The 23,332-nt window shown below is 52.6% G+C and overlaps 7 protein-coding genes across 7 annotated transcripts; 3 read left to right on the top strand and 4 right to left on the bottom strand.

Moving 5' to 3' along the window:
- Positions 1 to 3,290: 3,290 nt before the first annotated feature.
- On the top strand, positions 3,291 to 7,845 carry POSPLADRAFT_1138306 (hypothetical protein; the record flags this gene model as incomplete). Its single annotated transcript, XM_024484889.1, has 13 exons — positions 3,291 to 3,510; positions 3,568 to 3,741; positions 3,796 to 3,879; positions 3,987 to 4,086; positions 4,346 to 4,625; positions 4,684 to 5,086; positions 5,138 to 5,327; positions 5,387 to 5,571; positions 5,663 to 6,912; positions 6,964 to 7,060; positions 7,109 to 7,194; positions 7,280 to 7,329; positions 7,455 to 7,845. The coding sequence occupies 13 exons, from the start codon at positions 3,291 to 3,293 to the stop codon at positions 7,843 to 7,845; spliced, it is 3,510 nt and encodes a 1,169-aa protein (XP_024340647.1).
- Positions 7,846 to 8,246: 401 nt separating this feature from the next.
- POSPLADRAFT_1045027 (glycoside hydrolase family 16 protein) lies at positions 8,247 to 9,276 on the bottom strand (the record flags this gene model as incomplete). Its single annotated transcript, XM_024478663.1, has 3 exons — positions 8,247 to 8,728; positions 8,786 to 8,856; positions 8,936 to 9,276. 3 exons carry the CDS (start codon positions 9,274 to 9,276, stop codon positions 8,247 to 8,249), a joined length of 894 nt encoding a protein of 297 aa, XP_024340646.1.
- Positions 9,277 to 9,517: 241 nt separating this feature from the next.
- On the top strand, positions 9,518 to 11,720 carry POSPLADRAFT_1032383 (hypothetical protein; the record flags this gene model as incomplete). Its single annotated transcript, XM_024476853.1, has 4 exons — positions 9,518 to 9,829; positions 9,878 to 10,188; positions 10,251 to 10,612; positions 10,804 to 11,720. 4 exons carry the CDS (start codon positions 9,518 to 9,520, stop codon positions 11,718 to 11,720), a joined length of 1,902 nt encoding a protein of 633 aa, XP_024340645.1.
- Positions 11,721 to 11,929: 209 nt separating this feature from the next.
- Positions 11,930 to 14,212, bottom strand: POSPLADRAFT_1054483 (hypothetical protein; the record flags this gene model as incomplete). The annotated part of the gene is made up of 22 exons (XM_024480522.1): positions 11,930 to 11,971; positions 12,022 to 12,096; positions 12,150 to 12,363; positions 12,425 to 12,449; positions 12,503 to 12,560; positions 12,611 to 12,638; positions 12,704 to 12,716; positions 12,775 to 12,840; positions 12,892 to 12,982; positions 13,048 to 13,087; positions 13,146 to 13,161; positions 13,215 to 13,226; positions 13,282 to 13,306; positions 13,360 to 13,415; positions 13,470 to 13,495; positions 13,547 to 13,572; positions 13,621 to 13,638; positions 13,695 to 13,704; positions 13,758 to 13,856; positions 13,921 to 13,934; positions 13,993 to 14,071; positions 14,124 to 14,212. The coding sequence occupies 22 exons, from the start codon at positions 14,210 to 14,212 to the stop codon at positions 11,930 to 11,932; spliced, it is 1,122 nt and encodes a 373-aa protein (XP_024340644.1).
- A 1,062-nt stretch (positions 14,213 to 15,274) lies between these two features.
- On the bottom strand, positions 15,275 to 16,881 carry POSPLADRAFT_1054482 (hypothetical protein; the record flags this gene model as incomplete). Its single annotated transcript, XM_024480521.1, has 6 exons — positions 15,275 to 15,535; positions 15,594 to 15,949; positions 16,013 to 16,527; positions 16,579 to 16,647; positions 16,699 to 16,725; positions 16,778 to 16,881. The coding sequence occupies 6 exons, from the start codon at positions 16,879 to 16,881 to the stop codon at positions 15,275 to 15,277; spliced, it is 1,332 nt and encodes a 443-aa protein (XP_024340643.1).
- A 1,429-nt stretch (positions 16,882 to 18,310) lies between these two features.
- Positions 18,311 to 19,687, bottom strand: POSPLADRAFT_1045025 (hypothetical protein; the record flags this gene model as incomplete). Its single annotated transcript, XM_024478662.1, has 3 exons — positions 18,311 to 19,138; positions 19,193 to 19,572; positions 19,663 to 19,687. 3 exons carry the CDS (start codon positions 19,685 to 19,687, stop codon positions 18,311 to 18,313), a joined length of 1,233 nt encoding a protein of 410 aa, XP_024340642.1.
- A 511-nt stretch (positions 19,688 to 20,198) lies between these two features.
- POSPLADRAFT_1138690 (hypothetical protein) lies at positions 20,199 to 22,983 on the top strand (the record flags this gene model as incomplete). Its single annotated transcript, XM_024484937.1, has 13 exons — positions 20,199 to 20,326; positions 20,385 to 20,489; positions 20,540 to 20,645; positions 20,699 to 20,770; positions 20,822 to 20,854; positions 20,907 to 21,277; positions 21,328 to 21,458; positions 21,525 to 21,747; positions 21,804 to 21,864; positions 22,078 to 22,286; positions 22,337 to 22,713; positions 22,769 to 22,823; positions 22,881 to 22,983. 13 exons carry the CDS (start codon positions 20,199 to 20,201, stop codon positions 22,981 to 22,983), a joined length of 1,974 nt encoding a protein of 657 aa, XP_024340641.1.
- Positions 22,984 to 23,332: the final 349 nt, after the last annotated feature.

Below are 23,332 nucleotides of genomic sequence, written 5' to 3'. Positions count from 1 at the left end.
CCTGCATCGACGTCCGCTAGCATCCATGGGAGAAGACTCTGCTGGACGGACTCATCAATTGGTGACGCGCACTTCTAGGCAGGACATGTTCAGGTGATTATGGGCAACCACTCGGTCGAGATGCCCTATTCGATGCGAGCTTGAATATCTCTTAAAGGCACCGGGTTGTTTCGCCAAAGAAACTGATTGTCCATGCATATTGACATCATGCCATCCTCGCCTGCGGCCTTGCATTTAGATCGAGGTAAGCGAGATGGTACGCAACGGCATGCACTGACCAGTCTTCTAGGCGTGCTCAAGACCGCAAACCATCTTGACTTTCTCTCGTCCGGAATATGAGTTATAATTGGCCTCTGTCGTAGCCTACACAACTCCGGGTCTTGCGCTCAGAGCTAGGTGAGCACGCTCGACGTCATCTGGGCAGCAAGACCGTGACGGCAACACACCTTTCCGCAGGATATTCAAATCAACAGGATCTGTTGAGTGGCTTTCACTATCCGAATGCCTTTGATACCTCCGAGTCCTCTATGCTCGTCTCTGGCGCTATTATGTGATGGGTGGACTTTGCGGTCAGTGCATCTCCTGTAGAAGGCGACCAATCCGGCTCTAGGTCACCATCAATTTCAGCTGGCCGGTCTGAGCCACAGATTACACGCAGGCATCGGATGAGCTAAGATGTCCCTCCGCACGAAGGCTCTTCATAAACCCTGCACACTGATGTTTGCAGGTATGGAGCATTTGAACTCTCTGTTCTCCGGCGACCATGACCAAGTAAGAGGGCTACCACAGGGCAGGAGTGTTGAGACCGACCAGCAATCAGGAATGATGCTACAGAAACAGTATGCCACATACGTTTGAGGACTTACAGGTAAGTCGTCCTGTACGCTAGCCGCTTATCCTCGTCTCATGCGGATCACTAAATGCTGGTTAGTGCATGAAGTCCACTTCAAAAATACACCATTGCTACAACGGATGGCGACAGCCTAGGCCTCCGGAGACAGTCCGTGAATGACTGGGCTGTTTCTCCCGCTACTTCTGGCAGACGCCCGCGAACGATAGATTGGCTCCAGGATCTCCGAGTCTGCAACAAACTATAGATCGCGAATGCATCTCTGTTCAATCGTGAGTTGTCATTTCGTCGTTTCGACCTGCTTCGATAAATTCCATGGCCTTGGCATGGTGTCACAAGGAACGTGTCTGGCTGGTCGCCGAGTGTATGGGCCTTGCAGACAATACATCTCGGTTTCAGACGGTTTAGCTGTGGGTGACACTATGTGTGGCTACACCACGGAGGACGCCAGGCCGACATAGCTGGCGAGATTTGATAATGACAGGGCGGGGGGAAAGTAGGTAACCGCCAGAAGGCGACGCGGAGCTGTCAGTGTGTGGCTGTTGGCCCCGTGTCCCCCACAAAAAAGCAGATGAATGACGCTAGTCTTACGGCGCCGATAAAAATTTTGCGTCCTTCGTGGTGGGTGTAGGTAGTCGCGAGTGGATTATCTGCACCCCCCTAGCGAAACTCACTACCCTGGAGCGCGACATACGTTTCGATGTCCGCTCGGCTAGCTCCGGCAACGCAGAATGGCTGGCGACAAGTAGAATGACTCAGTTACAGCACTTCAAGTAGTAAAGGTCTCCGTTGACATAGAATTTCTGCATGTTACGCCTACGAAAGTTTTTGTGAGCTAGTCAAGTTCTCCCGTGATTAGTTCGTCGATTTCACACTGTCTCATGCAGTTACATTCGAGATCGTCCATTTGTACATATAAGGCGAGGTATTGATGGATATTACTTCTTTATGTTGTTGGCAGAAGTAGATCGTCCGCGCACACTCGCCATTGTGTGCCTGATATGTACACACCTACCCTGAACAAGTGTTTCCTGTTCAACACTGCTCAATGCATGCATTATTGATTAACCTTTTGACCTGATACAAAAGGTTGAATGACAATGTATGAACAGTGGATCCGCCTGATCGGTATTCTGGCGCCCAATATGGAAGAAAAATTTAATCAAGATCGAGGTGATTTGATTATGTAATCAGTATCCTATTGTTTCATTCAATCTTTCCTTGGGTTTCATTCAATCTCTTCTTTGGTAAGATCAATATGCGCTATTCACTTGTAATCTGATTTAAATCTAATCTTTTGAGCGAGAAGGTCAATCTTTACATGTATGTGCTCCGAATAAAGCGCGCCTCGATCTTGTCTCGCATAGCCGGTTCTACTAGTTTGTGAGCAAATGCAGTGTGAGAACATACCTTCAGCTTGTACCACCCAGCGCGTGCCCTGTTTGGCTTACTTGCCTATCCTAGTAACCGGCGATTGAAGGCGGCTGAACCTCAACAGTGGCAAGTGCAGCAGAGCTAATAAACAATGATATAGCAGATATTATTGAAAGCATGCACCAGATCATGGTGTGACATTGTTCCAATGGACAGGCTATGCAGCTCAGTCAATAGGATCTAACTCATAAGATATGGCACGCCGCACTATATGATCTCAGCAACCCTACTCTACTCGGACATTCAGGCATAGCTTGCTTAAGTCTTGATAAACTTGGCTATAATACGGAAAATAGGATGCTATGTGGGCTACCTGGCCTAAGAGACGTGAGTCCGAGTATCAACAGCTATAGGTCCGATGGCCAATGTGAGCAAGATATGGATGAAATGTTGAAGTCTATCTGAGACCTAAGCGAGAACGATCGACAAAGATATATCGTGTACGTCTCAGCTCATAAGGAACGTACAAAAAGCTGGCGCAAAGTCTGCGAGGTATTACAAGCAATGCCAAATACGATGGCATGCGCTCGTCACAGTCCCAAGTCCCAACATAGATGTAGTATGCCTGTGCTCTGAGATTCGGGTGGGGTTTCAAAAATACAGATTACCATAAGGCAAAAAAAAGCGCGAACGGTTGTGCTAAGCAACATCAGCGACGGGACATGAGAGGTGCCAGCAGCCGCCAAGATAGGCAGGTGAGCCAAATACGGCACGCGCGCGGGAGGCGGTTTGTCAGAGATTGGTTCGACCGTAACGTCAATCTGTTACGTGCCTTATTACCGCTTGCTCCAGTCCATTTTCATGCAAAGTCGAGCTCAGTGAGTAGCAATATGCGCTAGGTGAACATTGTCCAGCTGATAATCTCGAGTCTAGTCGTGGTCTCTTGATCCCACAGAAGCAGATTATTGTTTCAGCACACCTTCAAGCTCACTTCGGGCAGGTGCCTGTGGTAATGGACGTGCATACGTCGCGTTAGCAAGATATACGCGGCTTTTACCCTGTCAACATGCCTCTAGCAACTCCATCGGTCTCTCAGCGTCCATCTATACAGCACATCGGCCCAGCTTCGCTGCTCACCGTCCCGCCGGATGCGTATTCCGATTCCCGTACGCATGGCCCCAAGGGTCCGACGCGACATGTTCGCCTATCGCGCGCGACATCCAGGGGAGGTGGTGCGATAGCGAAGGGCGAAGATGAAAGCAGATGCGTCGTCGCCGGAAGAGAATGTACGCGCATCCGGTTTTCTGCCTCGTTCCGACAGTCGCTTTGATGCACTGTAATAGCACTCCGGATTCTACGCTTCGCCGCGCCGTCAACTGTGGGTTCTGCGCATCCCGCGGAACACAAACATGCAACTGGAAGAGGCGGATATCGCGTCGAAGCATCCCGCAACTTCTGGGATGGGAGTGGGCTGCATGTGGAGAGCGCAAGCACCGATGTAGTATGGGGTCATAACAGTGCGTCAGGTTCTCCATTCTACTATTATGTATGTAACTGTAGTCCTTTCCAAGCATTCAGCAATAAAATATTGACGAGTGCGCGTAATGGTGAACTCATCATGTGGGATTTGAACAAGTCCGGACCGTCAAAATACGGTGAGAGCTGGTTCTTATGGGTTTCATCTTCCATGGGGACACCCTGTCGCATGTGGTTTGGGATTAGATAACCAGACCGCTGAATATTCTACGCCCATAGAACGCAGAACACGAGACCATTCTCGTTCCATTCACGCCCTCGCCTATTCTCCAATACTCACGTACTATTGCCTCACTGGCTCTGCTGACGGTGATTTACGCGTCTGGGTGCGTCTTAGCTGTCATCGTCATTGTTGCGTTGCCATTGCATCTGACGAGCGGCACATCTGCTTGGCAATTACACAGGATCTGCGTGACCTCTCAAAATCCATCATGTGGATCCGACATCCATCCCCCGTGCGAGCGGTCGTACTATCCCCAGTAGCCTGGCAGCCTCTGCATGCCATCACCGCTCTCGAAAACGGTAGCATATACAGGCTGGTACACGCATGATATACTCGCACTGCGTTTACTAATGATATCCTAGGTGGGATCTCAACGTAGGGCAGCGAGGACAATTAGACCGCATACCTGCCGCCCATTCGGGGCCCATTCTCGCGCTTGACTGGTCCTCGACGTCCGCTTCCCCTTCACCCGCCCAGCAAAGCACGCCAAATTCTTGGTACAGCAGTTCCGGGTCGGCACTGGGGCTGCTGGACGATATCATCCCCGGGTCAGGCGGTGTGTCGAAAGGCTCTGGTGCCAGGGAAGGGGATGGTGCAGGCTTGGGATGGCTTGCGAGCGGAGGGCTGGACCGATGCGTGAAGGTCATTCTATCACCCCGCTTCCTTGGCGTTGCGTGACGATGCTTACTTGGTCGCACAGGTGTGGGACTTGACAACGCCTCCTGGACGTTATCACATTCATCACCAGCCAGCATACACGCTGAGAACATCCTACCCCGTGCGGCGTGTGGCTTGGCGACCCGGATATGACTGTGAGCTGGCCATCGTCTCAAACACTGATCTCGGCTCCACCACAGACATGCACAATCCCACCGCAAGCCCATCTACTGCAGTTGGTAGTGCTCCAGGGTTATTTAGCGCCATGTCCAGCCCTCTATTAGGCGCAACATCCCTCAACATCATACAGAGCATCAACAGCATCGAAGACGGGTCCCAGGCCGGATCGTCAAATGTCAACGACCCAGTCGAAATATGGGATGTCCGCAGAGGGTACATCGCCAAGTGGTCGGTCAACGACGCTGTCGGAGAGGGCGGAGTAACTGGTTCGTCCTGTTCACTGTGTGAATGAGGGTAGTTTATGTGCTCTCTTCTAGACGTAGCGTTCGCCGACTCTCACGCAATGTGGGCGCAGCACTCCACCGGTGCGTTCTCCCAGCTGGACCTACGCTACTCGCACAAGCCGCTAGACGCTATCCCCCGCGTCGCGGCCACATGGGACGCGGCGGGATCGCTTGCGTTCGTGACCGACCGACCGAGGCGGTGGGAAATACCTTACGATGACCTGTATGTGCTTACACGGCGTGCTCCCAGAACGGCAAACTGACAATTCTATCCCGCCCTAGCGATTCCGAAAGCGCAGCGACCATGCAGGGCTGGCAGGGCAGCGCGAAAAAGCCTGGAGACAGCCCCTTCGTCCCTGTGTCTCAGAATATGGGTACCGTTGTTTATGGTGATTGTGACGACTTGGACGCCTTTGTCAAGCTCGCGCGGGAGTACATCTATGAAGGTAACACCAAGACGAATATTTGTGCGCACAATGCCAAGGCAAGTCTGACTTCATGCAGGTTGTGTTATAAATAATAAATTTTATCGGACTGGATAGGCGTCCATGGATGCAGGGAAAATAGAAGCAGCTCAGACGTGGTTCCTCCTCGAAAATTTGCTCACAGACCTCGTCCCTCCGTCCCCACCACCGACATCGGTGCACCAAGCTGCTCCTGCACTTTCACACTCAATATCCGCACCTGCTGCTATCCCTACACTAACGTCGATCCAGCCCATCACGCCACATCCACAGCGGTCCATGTCCACAAATCACGATTCCACCATCAAGCATAAGGACAAAAGCCCCGGGTCTCTGTCCAAGAACAGTGATGATAGGCCCGGTTCGTCAAAGCAGTCTCCGCAGAGACTCACGCCGTCGTCCTCCACAACCTCGTCTCCCCATCATACATCCAGTGCTCTCCCTCAATTGCCAGCAACGCTGCTTGCCCGTCGTGAGTCGAACGCCGGACTGACACCGCTTATGCGTCCGCGCATGCCCTCGTCCCTTCGCAGATCCTCTTTCGCGCAGAGCACTTATAGTGCTCACAGCGACTCACCCACCGACAGTTCTCGTAGCCGAGGCAGTCACAAGGGAGTCGGAGATGGTGCCCTCGAAGACTCCGACTCCGACAGTGAGGGTAACCAAGGGGCGACCGCAGGCGACGCATTGAAGACCAAAAATGAAAACGAAGACGAGGTCCACGGTCGCACACCGTCACACCTTCACTCACGCGCGAACACGCCCCATCCGAGCCCGCTCTCACAGGTTGCCGATGCGCATTCCTGGACAGAGGATGAGAAAGAGGACGAGGACTCCCCATCTCCAGCATCCACAAGCGACTCGGACTCAGGCCTTTCATCATCCAGACGCACAGCAAGCAGGCGCGGCAAACGGAGCACAACGCGGAGCAGAACGCGCAGTCGCAGCTCAACAGTCGCATCCTTGGTCGTATCCCCTTCCTCCCGTAGAATGTTCATCAGGCGGGACTCAAATAGCAGCATCCAAACGGTGACCGCGGTCAACGTTGATCAAGATTTCGACGACAACGACATCGTGCGGAGCGTTGATACCGTACAGGTCCGGAGAAAGGTGTCAACGCCCACTGTTGCATCTCCGCATCATCGTCGTGTTAGATCTCAGGCAATTTCCAGTGAATTCTTCCCTGATATGGACCATTATGTTAGCGACGATGCGGTTGCACCCCTCGACGGAGGCACAGTCGTGGATGTTGAGTACTGTCAAGCCATACGAGACGCTGAGTCTAGATATCGCGAGCTCGGATGGGCATCACTTAGAGAAGCTTTCGAATCCTTCGCTGATACAGTCAGTGATTCTGATATCATGTTTCTGTCTCTATGTTGATATATCGTCCAGGGCAGGGTACAGCTATGCGCATTCCTCGCGATTGTAGCCCCCCAGCAATTGAAGGTGTCAAAAGAACGGAGGTTACGACTCATACAGAGTTACATAGGTTGGCCTCTGAAGTAAATGTGAACGAGCTACTGACTACACTTTGCAGATATATTGAGCCGCCTGCGCTTGCACACGCCAGCAGCTTACATGCGTAAATTCGTGGATGAGGAGGAAATCCGTGCGACAACTACAGTGAGAAACCCAGAACGAGACGATTGCACTCAGAAGATGTCTGACCATGTGTTCAGTTGCAGACAGTGATTTATACGGCTTGTAGTCGCTGCCGCAAGCCCATCCTTGCGCCCGCGACGCAAATGCACCCCTCCGGTAAGCCGTCAGGAAGCTACGCATACTGCGTCGCCTGTCGAAACAATATCACTACATGTACCATATGGTCAGTGCGTTTGCGCAATGTGTCTTCCAACACTAATACAGGGAATATTTGACTGTAGCCATCTGCCCGTCCGAGCCCTCCTCTTCAAGTGTCCGGTATGCATGCACGGAGGCCACCAGGAGTGCTACCGTAACTACTACACGCGGCGACCATTGGTCGAGCTAGCTGGGCCTGAGCCGCCGGAGTCCCGCCGCCCTCGCCTAAGCACTATCTCAATCCCAGACTTGGGAACCGTTCCGAAGAAGAGCGGACGTGCCCCTTCAAGGAGCAGATCCGCCACTGGCATTGATAGTGATGGTAGCTCAGACGACAGCCACGGTATGGGTGGAAGCACGACCAGCGGCGGCGATTTGACGGACAACGACGTGCCGACCCTCAGACAAGCCATGCACGGACATCCCTGTGCCGCAGGGTGTGGGCATTTCTGCTGGGCAGTCACTAAATCATGATATTTTGTGATTATACCGATATTTCACTGTATAATGGTGTCTATCTCTTCGCTCATGGTCGTTTGCATTGTCTCTTAGAAGTACTTATTTACGTCGCGGGAGCGACTGGAATGCACGCTGCAAGCGAATAAAATTGATAGCCGGCTGGACAACGTGGATTTTGCTTAAAGGCGGGCGAACCAAAACATATGCAATCGCACATGTTGGTTTCTATTATGCCACATAGAGTCACCATACATTTTTACGGTGGGAATCTCGGTACAAAAGCCAGTAAGACACGTAGGTGAGACACAACAAGACAGGGGACACGACAGAGGTCCATACAGCTGACACCGAACACAGAAGCTGACACCGGTGGGGTTGCCTGAAGTCCAGAGTAGTTGCCTAGGCACAAGACGTTCTTAGTAGGGGCACTCCACGACGATGCTCTTGAAGTTGGCCGTCATTTTGGATGGTGCCGTAGTCCAATCGATGGGTCCCTTCGCCCACTGTGCGGTTCCGGCGGGAGAGCTTGCGTCCCAGATCCCGAGTTGGATGCGTGTCGCGTGTGAGGGGAAATGAAGCGCACCGTTCTTCTGCGTCTGATCTATGCAACGGTGTAGGCGTGTGTTAACAAAGAGACCTTGTAGGGCTGACCAAACTCCACCTTTCCTGAGAGTGCGTACGTCCGTGCTATCGACACTCCAGACGATGCGCTCCGCATTCCAGTCAATTGTATATTGATGATACTCATCAAGAGTTCCTCCGTTAGGATAGTCTTCAATCTCGCCGAAGGCGCCCCAGAGCGGTTGCGTGTCTTCTGGACTCGGAGCATAGACATTAGTCTGCCAGTGCGTGGGGTCCCCGCCAACAAGCTCAACATCTATCTCATCGTTTTGGTCGGCTAAGATGAGGATATGGATTCACATGTTTATATAGCGGTACATATTTGGAAACTCACCAATGAGAATTGCTGCAGTGACCACTCCTGAAACTGCAGGTCCAGACATCGCGATCGTGACCTTCCCGTACCTGTTGTTTTGTCACGACACGCCCCAGTGTGAGTGGATGTCAAGGAAATCCCGCGCTTCAGGCAATCATATGGACAGACCGGAGGGTGAACGTAGAGTTGATAGTGGCACCGTCACCGATCTTGTCGTTCACCCCGTCCTTGGTTGTGATGGCTCCTTTTGGCTTCTTGAGATAGAGCTCCAGTCCACTCCCAGAAGTACTATACGAGCCGCTCGGGCTTATTGCAACAAAGTCTTTACTGCCATCGCTAGATACACTAGAGGGGCCCAAGTTGCTTTGGAACGGTTGGCATTGGGAGTCTGAGCGAGTGGTCAGAGAACTCCGTTGGAAATGTGAATGTGCCTTCGTGTTGGACATCAAGTCAAATGCTAGCAATAGACACAGAGAGAAGCGAGCGAGTATCCCGAGTTTTCCGGTCATGTTGTGAGAATTGTCAGGTTAGGAAGTAAGGATACGAGAAGTTGAACATTGAATTTGACGAGTTTTGACGATGCCTTGACGAATTTGAATTCATGAGAGAAATGATGCACGCGATCACATGAGGCGATCGCGTAGCCGAGGCGTGCGCCGGGTGTGCAGCCATTCCCTTTCTTCCCTTTCTTCTCTCTTTCTTTCAATATTTCGCTTCGTAATGTCTGACATGGAGCTTGACAACGATTTTATGCTTTCTGACTCTTCCTCACCCTCGTCTCCCTCACCAGGGGCAGCCGATTCGTCCCCGCTGTCGTCCCCAAGCATCGGACCCGTCTCGACACCCCCCGAGTCTCCAGGGCTCGCACACCCGTACGCAGGGTCTACCAAGGGCGTGAAGCATCCTCCGAGGTATGAGAAGCGCTACGATACATTGGGGTGGGGCCGGACAAAGTCTACGGCAAGCCGTGTCGGTGCACACGACCATTCCGATGGGGAGGGCTGCGACATCTTCAGAGACGACCAGTCGCCTAGTCATGCGTCTGGGAGCACATGCTCCCCTGTAAGCTCGACGCGCAAACATAATGTGTACACGCGTACGTCGTCCCAGATCGTCCATCCGTTTGCGGCGTCTGCGAAGGGTGGTTGGAAGGCGGCCCGTGCCGAGAAGTCATACTCGCGCACGCCGTCCAGGAGCAACATCCCGTCAACATCGACGTTAGGGAGCTCAGACAGCGGAAAGCTCCATCGGCAGTCCACGGGATCGCTGACTGATGTTGAAACAACGTCAGTGGACGCAGTACCAGTGAACATTACCCATGCTGCTCCTGCCGGATCCGTCGCTCATAGCTTCGAGCTGAGTTTATGGGACAATGCGATCACACAGGCAATTGACAGAGCAGATGGTAACTTCGAAATTGGGTACGTTACTACTCGCACGTCGAATACGCTGAATGTTCACGGTCTCTTTCATTGCGTGGCAGGAATTATGGACTTCTCGCCACACAACTTACATATATTCCGCCTTCTATTGCGGACCTTGCCAGCCTCGTAGTTCTCACTCGGAATGACCAGCAGAACGGGACGCCCCCACCCTACAATCGCGATCGTCCTTTCATCCGCTCTACGACCGCGCCTGCTTTCTCTGAACATTCTAGGCCTTTTCTCGATCGTGCTGCATCGTCGCAGCAAGGCCAGTCGCTCGTTAAGGCTGCTTCGTCTGCCGGGCTGGCGTCCCCGCCACCAGCCGGACTGGGGGCGTTACATCTACGGCTTGGTGGTCATCTGTTCAAGACACTTCCGGCCGAGCTATTCCAACTCACGAGGACGGCCAGCCTAATACTGCGTAAGTCATCCACTACATGAACGCCATGCTTTTGGGGTTGCTCTCTGGCGGAGGCAGTAGTAGCATAGCACAGAAGCTCAGACAGCCCATGATCTTCCCTTTCTAAATACGATGGTCATGTGGAGGTTTCATGATGAATGTTGCGCCCATACACTATGTGTGTGAAGAGCCGCTGATAGTATGTCTTGCAGGCCAAAACAGATTGTCAGTCATACCTCCGCAAATCGTGCAGTTGGCAAATCTTCGGATTCTACACCTGGGTTCTAACAGACTGCGCTGGCTTCCAGCAGAGATGCTCGACATGCATCTAATGGAGCTATCGCTGAGCCCCAATCCATGGCTGAAGCCTAATGACTTCCAGGAAGTGTCCCCTGATGCGACGACAGAGCATGTCAAGCAGGGCACCGCCGGCAGAAAGGTTTCGCGCACGGACGTGCGGTTCACGGTACCCTCACTGACTGAGCTCTGCTATCGCGTTCTCCTCGCGCCTGCCGCACCGGCGTACTCCAACGCGCGTCCCCAGACTGTTCTCGAGGCCTACTACTCGCTCCCGCTCTCAGGCACGGGTGCGTACCCGACGTCGGTCATGGAGGTTCTACGCGCGTGTCTCCCAGCTGCCGTCGCGAAACCGGCTCAGGCGACGACGTCTCCCGCAAAAAAGGCGCGCAGAGACGGGACGGGCTCCGTGCATAGGCCGGAGCACCCTGCGGTGTCTGGCTTGCAGGACAGCACCATTGACGATGAGGATACGCCGCCCAGCATTGGCGTATGCCCGTCCCCTCTGCATCGTACAGCGCAAGGGGAGTGGGTGGGCGGACGGGTGCCTGTCTTTGTGCAGCACGCGGAGGAGCGCTTCACGTGGGAACGTGTTGTCGCGGGCGTGGACATTGGCTCGGCGGACGGCGTGGACGGCGTGCCCGTGAGGTGGAGGGGATGTGGACGAGGGTGTCTCGACTTCCTGGACGAGGCCGCCGAGGGTGTGGAGGAGGGTAGCAATGAAGACGTCGAGATGAGTGTCGACGAGGTGCAGGAAAACGCAAGTGGGTCAACCGGTGTGCGAGCCGTCGTCATCGGTGAAGGGGTGGCCGATATGGAAGACTTTTACTGAGGAACGACGCGTGGAATAATCACGAAATGCATGTACGGATATGGACACGCAAAAACGGCCGCATCATTCCTTCCATACTTTGTCAATCATGTGTACGATACGGTTCAACGGCATGGATGTATGTGCATGCTTATGCTTGGGCTATGGTACAGGTACTCATACAAGTGCTCGTATAGCGTCCAACATTTCTATATGTATTCTAGCTTCTGTTATTTCAATCGCTCCTCGTGCCTATCACCGGACTCGATATCCTGGGATTGAGTTTATAAGAGTGTGACGGGAGGGTACAGAGATAACCCACCACAAGTTCGACGACAGATGATAACTGATCGCCATAAGTGCTCTTTTCCGATGGAGTAATTGGCATGCTTGATGTCTGAAACGGTATCCATCAGCGTGATCCTGTTATATTACTCTGCGAAGACTTACCGAGGTCGTATTCGTGGATGCGTAAATCGCTGTCCACCCTGCGCTCGACTCGGTTTGGATAGGAAGCTCTCGCGGGAACGAGAGCCATGACTGGGAGTCGGTAGGCGTGTCGCCAGTTCTCGGATGTATTCCGCGCCCGCAGCGACCGAAGGCAGAATAATCGAGTGTAAGCGGCTTCTTCATCTGCTCTAGAACTACTTCGCGATGATTGAGGCTGTTACGGAAATGAATGAGTTGCCAATCGGATATTGCCTAGGATTCGTAAGGTAACGCACGATGCAACGAGAGATACTAGGTACACTGATGGCAGAATTATGAGCAGCGCCTGACGTAACCATTGAAAGAGGACTTACAATTGGCGATTTGTATGTAGAAGGGTATGTAAAGCAGCGAATTCGGCATTGCGAGAAACTTCCCGATCGTCAGGAGATGATATTTCGCCGGCATGGCGGACCACTCACCACTATTAAACAGACGATGCCAATAACTCTGCATCGCGCGCCATGAGCGACTTGTGAGATATATGACATGAACGATCGATATTTAATACTCACGTTGGGAAGAGAGCTGCAAGTAACATTAGTCATTGATAAAAGATGAAATTCCGCAGCTATCGCGCACGCACCAGTGTTGACAGAGTACAGGATGAGCAGGTTTATCACCGAGTTTGTCCTATAATTTCCGCGCATGCCTTAAATGGAACCGTGCGACGAAACTGCAGGAAGCACATACCGTTGCATACCTGTCCTGGAATTATTCAAGCAGGCCACAAGCATGGCCACAAGCAGCACATCTGCCGCAGTGCCGAGCGCGAACATAGCAATCCAAATGCGCTGCAAGCGAATAACAGATCTGAATTAGCGCTCTCACGGAAGTTAGATTCAACGCGTTGACATACCCGAACGGGGGGCCTTCCTGGACGATTGAGACCTATAAACCTGTAGACTGCGAGTGAGCCTGAGGAACGCCAACTCGAAATCTATGGCATGGACGTACAATTGTACGGTGATAACTACAGGAGAGCGTCAGCAGGATCAGGCTTATAACGAGCGTGATGTCACATACCGAGACCTCCCGCTGTGATGCGGGTAAATGTGAGACAAATTTGTGTGCTGTCAACTAAATGGCCCACCGAAATCCACGAGTATAAGTGCTACCTAAAGCGCAGAGACCGTCAGTGCCGTGATATCTTAAGGTAAATTGTACAAACAGTTAAGACTAATAATGCCTTGAGGAGCAAGTTGAGCTCATGTTTAGATCGGTACACTAGGCCGTCGTGTCCTTTTAGCAAAACGTATTGTGGACGAGTGTGGGACTTACGCCTGCGCACGCGGTCCAAAAACATTCTATCATAGACATTTAGCTAGCGCATAAGCTGGATCGATGAGCAAACTTACAGCCGTACGAGATTGACAACAAGGCCCTAGCCCCTTCGTTAGTGGCACGCCATTACGGGTGAAATTTGACACACTATTATCGTAGAAAATAGCTGAAGTGAGGAGTCAGCATGGGTGTAGTAGGATGTCAGATTAGTGTCAAACATACGCAAACACTCCTAAGGGCATGATCAGTAAAGCGAACGGCTTGGAAGATGTAGACAGTGCTTACCATGGGCTTGTTTCTAACGCGGCGGAATTCGGGTAATTCGAAATAGTGTAGAAATAGAGAGCGTGTATTGAAACGGCTAGGCAAGAAGTGCAGAGTACCCTGCGGGTTCAATAATACAATTAGCCTCGTTGCGATCGCATCCGATTTTGCAGACGTGAACTACCAAGCGATGAACGTCTGTCAGGAGAATCATCATGTCAGTGCTGATAACAACCGACGGTATATTTGCACCCACCGTTGCTCTTAGTGACTTCCTGTCACCTTGATATCTTCTTAGGTAGCGAAAGGTCAGAGTTGTGGCCATTCCATATGTCCTGCTCGGCAGTTCAATAACTCAAGATACAGAAACCGGCGAAGCCAACCTACACTGATTGAATCATTACGCCAAAGTACATCCCGCCAAGAGACGAATGTAAGAGGCCTGTGGGCATGAGCGTTCCGCTGACGTGACTCATGCTTGAGCGAAGATGCGCTTATGTTGATGGGGGGTTGAGGATGTAGGAGAGAGAAAGTGTTGTACGTCGCGCTGTCGTGAATATATGGCATAGCGGGTTTGCGGGAATCGGCCTGTGGCAGTTCCGAAGCCGGACAGACATTGTCGCGAGGATGCAAGACCAAAGTGCGGAGAGGACTCTCAAAACGGTGTTTCCGCGCGGAAGCAAATGTTTATGCTCGTCCATGCCTTGGCTTGCTTACTGAACGTCGGCGACGTCAGTTAGTCCACCTCTTCGGTAGTGACACGTCGGAAAACCGGGGTTGGACGTTCTTGGTCCTTGACGATCCGGTTCAAACAGGACGGTTTTGAATGGAATCCGACGATTACGTCATCAAGCTGTACGCACAGCAAGCCTGAGCTTCTGCAAGTCGGGTTTTCACTAACAGGTACCTATCAACACACAACGTACCAATTTGAACGTCGAAGAGTGAGATGACGGTACTTCAGCGCTAAGTAAGTAGTATCACACCTTTCCAGATTGGGTTACACACCTTCCTTTTATGGCAAGTCTCAAGATCAAGAAGGCTGCATAAAGGGAAGCTCTTAGGGCGCGACAAATGCTCACAAATGTAGCCTTCGCTTCGTTCCGACCTTCACCTCTAAGGACCAGGATACAGTGGATAATCAAACCCGGCATGTCAAGGCAGTGCCGAATCGCACGTTTGGGACCAAATGAAATGGGGATGGTTTTAACAGCGCAAGTTACACGAAGTGAGTCAAACCTAATGGCCCATTTGCTTCAGGCACTCGACACTCAGTCATATTTTGACGTTACCTTCCTAAACACAACCCCTTGAACGGGATTAACTCAATGTCCTTCAAGCACAACCAATAATCCCGTACCAAGCATTACCCTATGTTACAATGTCCACGCAGTCGCAGCACGACAACGATAGCACAGCGAAGATCGAACGCATTAGTTACGATTGTCTGGGTTCCACCACCGCAGTCCGTCCATCAAGGCGAGCATGTATCCGTCATGAGCACCACCATTATAATAACCAAGCGAGATGCGACAACATCAGAGCAGGAATGCGCCCATGATCGCAGCAGCAAAAACGCTGATCAGCGAGATGCAAGGGCGACTGAGAGACGGCACAGCAGCGCCAGACACGCGGTCTGTGCCGGTGCTCACACTCGTCGCGCTGACGGCTGCAGCCACAGACCCGATAGTCGGGCTAGGTGCGGCAGCGGCCTTCCCGTTCATGGCAAGGGCCGTATCGGAGAGTCGGGCGAAGCCGACCGCAGGAGGGTTGTAGCTGAAAACTGAGTACACATTTTTCTGCACGCAGAGATCAGCACGATCGATACGTATGAACTGGCGCAGGGAAGATACTCACGAGGAATGTGTCGCCGACAATCCACGGAGGCGCTGTTGTGCCCGAATTGTCGACCTCAAAGAAGGCGCCAATGCACGTCTGACCGTCGGTTGTTGACGTGAACTCGAAGTCCGCGGCCGAGATGGGCCAGGCTATCGAGCTTGATCCGAACTTCAGCGTTACCTCCACGGTGTTCGAGCAGGGGTACGTGTAGTACCCCTCGAGATCGCCTGTACCTGCCGCACTGCCCGGAATCTGCGCGTAAATCTCGGAAATCACGCTCTGAGGCCCGCCAACGAGCGTCGTGCCCGTGTCAATGGCGGCGTACGACGAAGAGCCCGATGGCAAAGTGACAGAGTTGCCTTGGACTGTGATGGCTGCAACAATCAAAATATTGTTTAGGCTTCCACAAATTTCTCAAAGACTATTGCATCACTCACCACTCAGCTGCTGTATCCAGTAGCCGACTTGGCCTGAAGGAATATCTTGGTAGTCAATGTCGCCCGTGAACAAGCTCGCGTTCGTTGCGCCAATAGTGAACGTGCCTCCGGGCTCCAGGGTCTGCACGCTCGAGTCGTTGTTGTACCGTGTCAGCTGGAACGCGAACAGAGGCTGCGTGAGCGTATCATTCGACGACGCGAGGGCCTCCCAAAACGGCGTCGCGCCCGAGGACGCGATCTGCTGCCATGCGAGACCCATCAGACCTGACACGGGTGCGGACAACACGTTGTTCGACACTTCGTTCACGGTCGCGAACGTCTGCGAGGTGACTTTGAAGCCGGCCATTTGTACAGTGTCTTGTGCGAGGGTCCCCTCGGCCTCGCCCGAATCGTAGGTAATCGAGAACGTCTTGTTGAGGTCCTTGAAGGTGGAGGAAGAGGAGGGATTGAACGTGGTTATGCCATTGGGAATATCAGAGGTGCCGCTGGTGGTCTCAGATGCGAGCCACAAGTCTCTGCGCAGCACATGAACATTTCCCTGCAGCTATGTTATGAAAAATACTTACGAAGAACCCGTATCGAGGATGATATCAAATGAAACAGGCGGTGTCCCCACGGCAAGAGAGCCGAAGAAACTGAATAGAACACGTCAAATATGAACGGTTCAAACATAAACGCGAACGCACGTTGAGTCCGCATCTTCATTAGTGATCCTGAGTGGCAACTGATCAACAAGAACAAGTAAAATAAGGCATAGCAACTCACAAGTTCATTCCGCTCGCCCGCTTCTTATTCTTCGCATGTCCAATGCCATACTTGGCCTCCAGCGCCAATTTCCGTCTCCTGAGCGACGCGCCTAGATCTGACATGCTGCGACGTTGGGGCGCCCTGCGCGAGAGACCGATAGACTTGGTTGAAATGACATATGGAGCGGGCGCAGCCAGAGAGTCGGGAAGGAGAGACAGCAGACATGAGACTGCAAGGGAAAGGGGGATGAGATGCATTGTTATGGCGGTGAGTTGGCGTGACTAGGGTATCGGATTAAAAGGCTGAGCGTGCCGAGTGAGCGACGGTCCAGAAGGAGAGAAAGAGAAAGCTGGAATGACGGGTGCAAAGACAAGAGGACACTGCGCGCTGCGCCTTGAGCGGTCAGGAAATCCCAAAAGTCCGTAGGCAGTCGTCACAGCCTGGAGCCACGGCCGAAATGATGCGCGAACCCGCACTGCAAGCCGGCAACGTCGGCACTGACGGAGATGAGGATGCACGGGACTGAGGCCGGCGAGAAGGGCTTGCCTGCAAGAGCGAGCGAGGAAAGCGGAAGACGAAACGCAAAACAGCCAAGCACGCAGGCTATGAGCTAGTGACCTGCACCTCGTGAAACAAGAACACTTCCAACCCTATGCACCGCCCTTTTCCCCCATACGATCCCCGCCACAATCGTCCCACAATCCCGGCCGGCATCTCGGCAAATTGCCATTTATGGCATCCCAGTTCAGACTGCGGTCCAGGCGCAGCAATCCGCAGTTCGCGCAGCTGTGGCGACGCGGGACTTACGTTAGGTGTTATTTTGAGTCTATGGTCGTCGAAGCTAAAAGGGGGAGGGCCGGGTAGAAAGGTGTAGTGTGTTTGTGTCCGTGGGGTATATAAACGTCAGTTTGCGATGTGGCGTCGACCTCGAGTTAAGTCATCATGCCCAAATTGCAAATTCGAGACGTCATAGCTGTGCTTCACAGATCGTTTACCACCGTGTAATTCCAAACCCCTGGCTGTTCGACACCACCTTCCGGAGTCTCTTCGTAAGATATGTCATGAATTACTCACTCTAGCTGTGTCATCCAGTGGTACAGTCATACCGAGCTCGAAAATAGGAGACGTTTGCAACCTAGCAGCGTCTACATGCTGTACATCTTAATCTGATTTTTCATCTGGTCAATGAGAATGTACATTGATATATTAACAAGACTTACTGCATTCATGATAGACCTGACCAATCTGGTGCAGCAGCGGTGGTGATAAGCCCTAAGGTACTGCAAGGGGGTTGCCACATCCGGAGACCACAGGTCAAGCCGCGTTAATTCCCATATCATGCTCACAAGCTAGCCAAAGAGGCTTTAGAGAGGAGATGCTAGGTCCCAGATGTCTTACTTGGTGCTCCTTAGTCAAGGTCGACTGCGCCTTGTCTTGGCCGAGCCGAGGGGTGCTTGCGCACTGTAGTCAGACTGACCGAACATTGAAATGAGGTGTTCGTCTGAGTCAGCGGGCCCTGGGACCAGGTGGGATAGCCAAGCCAATTGTCGATCATGAGATCAAGATACCCTTGGACCTCTCATTCACCAGCACTAGCTTGGCACCCTTGAACAAACGAATGCGTCCGGTATGTCCAGCCACCGCGCGCTCTGGGGAGTGCATTGTGTTGGAATCGTGGTTATCTATGTCCAATCCATTGAGCTGAGCTGAATCCGAGGCGGCTGCACCGCGAGAGCACGAATACGTGTACCGCCACGCAGCGAGCACGTTCCTGATCTGTGTTGAGTATGGCGCGTCGTGATACACCTTGATATGGTCCACGGAGAGTAGGTTGTGCGGTCGTGCGTCGGTAGCAGTTCCCGTATTTCGTGAGTGTGCGCCAGACGAGTGGGTATCCTGGGCATGCCCAGCTGAGGGAAACGAGGACGCAGACCGACCAGTGTGGGACGCGGATGCTGCGTGGAAGGACAGAGACAGAGGCCCCAGCGTACACGCCGACCGAAGAGAGAGCAGAAAATTCCAGAAGGCGGCCAGCGCGTCGGCGGTCCATGTTATATCAGATCTACCTTCGACGTTCATGTCGTCACAGCCACCGCCAAGCGGACAGGGCAATAGCAATTGTTGGTCTTTATGTTGTTCGGGTTCGCCTTGCGCCACTTTTGTACTGAGCATACAAGCAGAGGAACAGTCCCATGGCAGGAATCCACGCACAGGGACAATCCACGCAGCTCGAGCATATGGGTCCTCGAGGTAATCTTTCAGAGACCCAGCCGAGTGTGGCGAGATGGGCCGAGTTTTCCTCGGCGCATTGAGGCCCGCGGAATCAACAATAGGGGTCTGCAATGAGCGCAGCTTGGAGGGCGAGGGTAAGAAGTGTGGCTACATAGTGTGAATGCGTTGAGGCATGGTATACAAGAAGTGCACCATACTCACTTGAGGGAGCGCTGTGTAGAGGCTATCATCGTCGAGCCGTCGACGTTTCCTCGGAGGTTCTTCGGTCTCCACAAGAGGCTTGCCCAAGTCAGTACTCGCTCGCCTCTTTACAGTCTCGACAGCCGGAGCCGGTCTCACTATATGGTTATCCTCTGCAATATCTCGCGCCGGCAGGCGCGGTGGCTGATAACCTTCCTTCCATACGCTATCAACGCTAATGTCTTCGAACTCTTCCAGTTCACTGGTTAGAAAGAGCTCTTCTTCATCAACGGCAGCGCCCCACTCTTTAAGCTCAGGATAGTGTATATGCCCATGCCATGACGAATCTGACGCAACTCTGGGAGGTGGCTTGGAATACACGAAGCACGACCCATGGTTGCCTGTACAGAACGACTTGTAAGTATATAATTGAATATCAGTGACCGAGCTGACTTAATTGCGCAGTATCTGATGAGTATTTTGGCTCATACCAAACTGCAATATCGGTTGCTGCATTGTACAGCCGACGACCAGCTTCAAGTAGGTGCTGTGAGGATGCCAAGTCGTCATCCAGCCTCGTCCAATGGTGTATTGTCAGATCTGGGTGTCGGTCCTGTGTCTGTGTATTGTACATGAGAGTTTCACACCTTATATGCGCGAGGCAACGTCAGGTAAAGTCGGAAGATTCAAGAGAGGGCCAGCCACTTAGACGCGTCTCGTCACGTTCTAGGGCGCGTCCAAGCACGTGCCCCTCAGAAGCCGACGCGAAGAATTTCATGATATTCTGATGCTGAGACGCGTCTGGCTCTGCTATCTCGGTTACTCGACCTCAACTCTCCTACCCTTTGCACAACAAAATGACTAGGACCAAGGTCGGTATAATACCGCTGCTCACGCACCTTGTCACTAAACACCAAAACAGAAAGCAGCTCGCCGAGGACGAGCCTGGAGAGCAACCGGGGGCGATGTAAACATGGGAGACCGCACGGACGACGCATACAGGTCTAGCGTAATAAAAAGCGATGACATGCACAATGAGCGTTTTGAGAAGTATTACAAGGCACAGAAGATCGTCTCTGACGAGGAGTGGGAGCCGTTCATGGAATCCTTGCGGAAACCGTTGCCGACTACATTCCGTGTTGCTGGAAGCCGACAGTATGTCTAACACTTTTTACGACAAGGCACTTCATTGAGTTACACTACACCGTCTCAGGGCGGCCAGGCTTCTGAACGACACCATCAGGGACACATACGTCCCCCATCTCGCCGATGTCGTCTTCGAAGGAGAATCAGTCTCGCCGCCTGTACAATTATCATGGTGCGTCGCCCACACTGCATAGGAATATCAAAAGCTTGATATAGGGCTAGGTATCCCGAAGGTCTGGCCTGGCAATTTGATGTGCCCAAAAAAGTGCTACGCAAGTCCCCGGAATTTAAGAAGTTCCACAATTTCCTTGTCTTCGAGACGGAAGTGGTATGCCTGGTATACTTTGATGGCGAATAGACACGTTTCTCATGTGTTAGTAGGGCAATGTCTCCCGTCAAGAAGCCGTGAGTATGCTGCCCCCGCTATATCTCGAGGTCGAGCCCCATCATAGGGTGTGTGCTGTTCACCTTGCATAGCAGCTAAGAACTCACACGGAATTCTAGGTCATTGACATGTGTGCGGCCCCGGGCTCTAAGGTAGGATGCTCGTGCTCGAGACTCCCGTTTATACTTATCAGCGCAAGTGAAGACGGCACAACTTCTTGAAGCCCTCCACGCGCACGACTCAATCACCTCATCATCCTACCCCACCGGTCTCCTCATCGCCAACGACAGCGATCACAAGCGGACGCACATGCTGATCCACCAGTCGGCCCGCCTTCCCTCTCCTGCACTCATGGTGACGAATCATGACGCATCCATCTTTCCCGCAATCAAAATCCCATCGGAGCAGACGACGTTCCCATCGAGCACGAAGCCACGCGTCGCAGCGAAAAAGCAGTATCAGCTTCTGTTCGACCGTATCCTCTGCGACGTGCCGTGCAGTGGGGATGGGACATTAAGGAAGAACCTCGGGATTTGGAAGCACTGGCAGCCCATGGATGGCAATGGTCTTCATTGGTAAGCTACGCTGCAACAAATTCAATAGGTGAATGCTCATGATATTCCAGTCTTCAGCTCCGCATTCTCCAGCGAGCTATGCGAATGCTTAAGAAAGGCGGACGCATTGTTTACTCTACTTGCTCTCTGAACCCGGTGGAAAACGAGGCTGTCATTGCGACCGCTTTGATGTCTATTCCGGGTGAATAAACGTGTTTTCTGTTTGACATTTACTGAAGCTGATGTCTTACTGCTTTACGGCCAATAGGCTTCGAACTCATTAACATGTCAAATCACTTACCTCGTCTCAAACACCGTCCCGGTCTGACGACTTGGACGCCAACCGTAGATCGTAACATCACGACAGATTTCGTGACGTACGATGACTATGTCAAGTCTCTACCAGAGGACAAACGCGCGGAAAGCAAGATGCTCGAGTCTCACTGGCCGCCATCAGCCAGCGAAGTCGACAGCCTGAACTTGACACGATGGTCAGCCAACACATTCTACTGTTCTGTGGTAGTACCTGACGATCAGTACACTCTAGCATCCGGATCTACCCTCATCTTCAGGACACTGGCGGCTTCTTCATTGCGGTCCTTCAGAAAGTCCCGCCAAAGTCTGATGTCAGCCGCTCATCGTGCGTGTCTCAGCTTCTAATCGTTCATGGCTTTCTCTGACATCTAGTCTATAGCGAGGGAAAGCGACAGGCGGACGCCGTGGAGGGACTCGAGACGTCTGGCGTGAAGAAATTCAAGCTCGATATCTCTTCGACGCCGACAGAGACAGATGTTGTACAACAAACAGACGATGGTGATCAGGCCGAGGATGACGAGGTTCTGGAAGAGCCCGCCACAACCACAGGCGTCGCGTTGCAACCGCCCGCTTCATCAACAGATCCTGCGCAGTTCAAGCAGCAGCAGAGAGGGAAAAAGGGCAAGGGCAAGGGGTCTGACGGAGGCGGGACACACTTTAACGAAAACCCATACACCTTCGTCTCCCCTGACGACCCGCTCCTCCAGACATGCATGTATGTCTCCATGTTTCTCCTGCACCCGACGGTGCTGACCGACCATACAGCTCGCAGCTGCGCCTCAAGCCCGACTTCCCCGCCTCCAACATCCTTGTGCGTAACCCCGGCGGCGAGCCCGTGCGCTCGCTCTACATGACGAACGACATCGTCAAGCAGATTGTGTTACACAACGACTACACGCGCATGCGCCTCATGACGTGCGGCACGAAGGTGTTCGCGAAGCAAGAGGGCGCCGGTGCGAAGCGGGAAGGCGCGGAGATGCAGTTCCGCGTGCTTAGCGAAGGCCTGCCTGTCGTGCTACCGCACATCGAGCCCGAGGCGATACTACAGGCGGACGTCGCGACGCTCAGGGTCATGATGGAGTCATACTACCCGCTGTGTACGAGCTTCCCGGCTCCCTTCAAGAGCTTGCTGCAGTCGAAAGGTGTGCACATTCGACATCTCTGAATTCAGTCTCTAATCGCTATCAACGGCTCTAGCTAGCAGTAGATGTTATATCGTGCGCTTCCGGCCGGGGCAAGCGGACAACGTGACGTAAGCTTTCCCTCGTCTTGTGCATCTTTTAAGAGCACCGCTCACGCTTTCACATAGGCTGACGCACGAATTTGTGCTTCCTATATGGAAGTCTAACAAGTCAATAACACTGATGCTCGACAAACGGGCAAAAAGGTACGTCTTGACCGCGTTTGCATGAAGCCATTCCGAGGCTCATGTTGTCATACCACGTAGTGCTCTTAGTCTTCGAATTTTCGAGGAAGATATTACAATGGCAGGACAAGATACATTTCAAAAGAAGGCCAAGGCTTCTGGGTCAACTAACAAAATTAGCGAAGAAACCGTAGCGTTGGAACCCACGGACAATACCATCGAGAACGACATGAGCATAGCAGAATGACCTGCACCGCCTGTACGAGATTCGTAACTATATTATGGCATAGCCTTAACGTCCATATTGCCGAAACCGGTTACAACGGTAAAAATGTCAGATTAGGGGAAATGTGCGGTACATATGATACACCTGTTATACAGCTCTAGATCCTCAA

The sequence above is a fragment of the Postia placenta genome (assembly GCF_002117355.1).
Source record: "Postia placenta MAD-698-R-SB12 unplaced genomic scaffold POSPLAscaffold_4, whole genome shotgun sequence".
NCBI classification, from domain to species: Eukaryota; Fungi; Basidiomycota; class Agaricomycetes; order Polyporales; family Adustoporiaceae; genus Rhodonia; species Rhodonia placenta.
The sequence above is the reverse complement of the archived record's forward strand: the minus strand, read 5'-3'. Positions and strand labels throughout refer to the sequence as shown.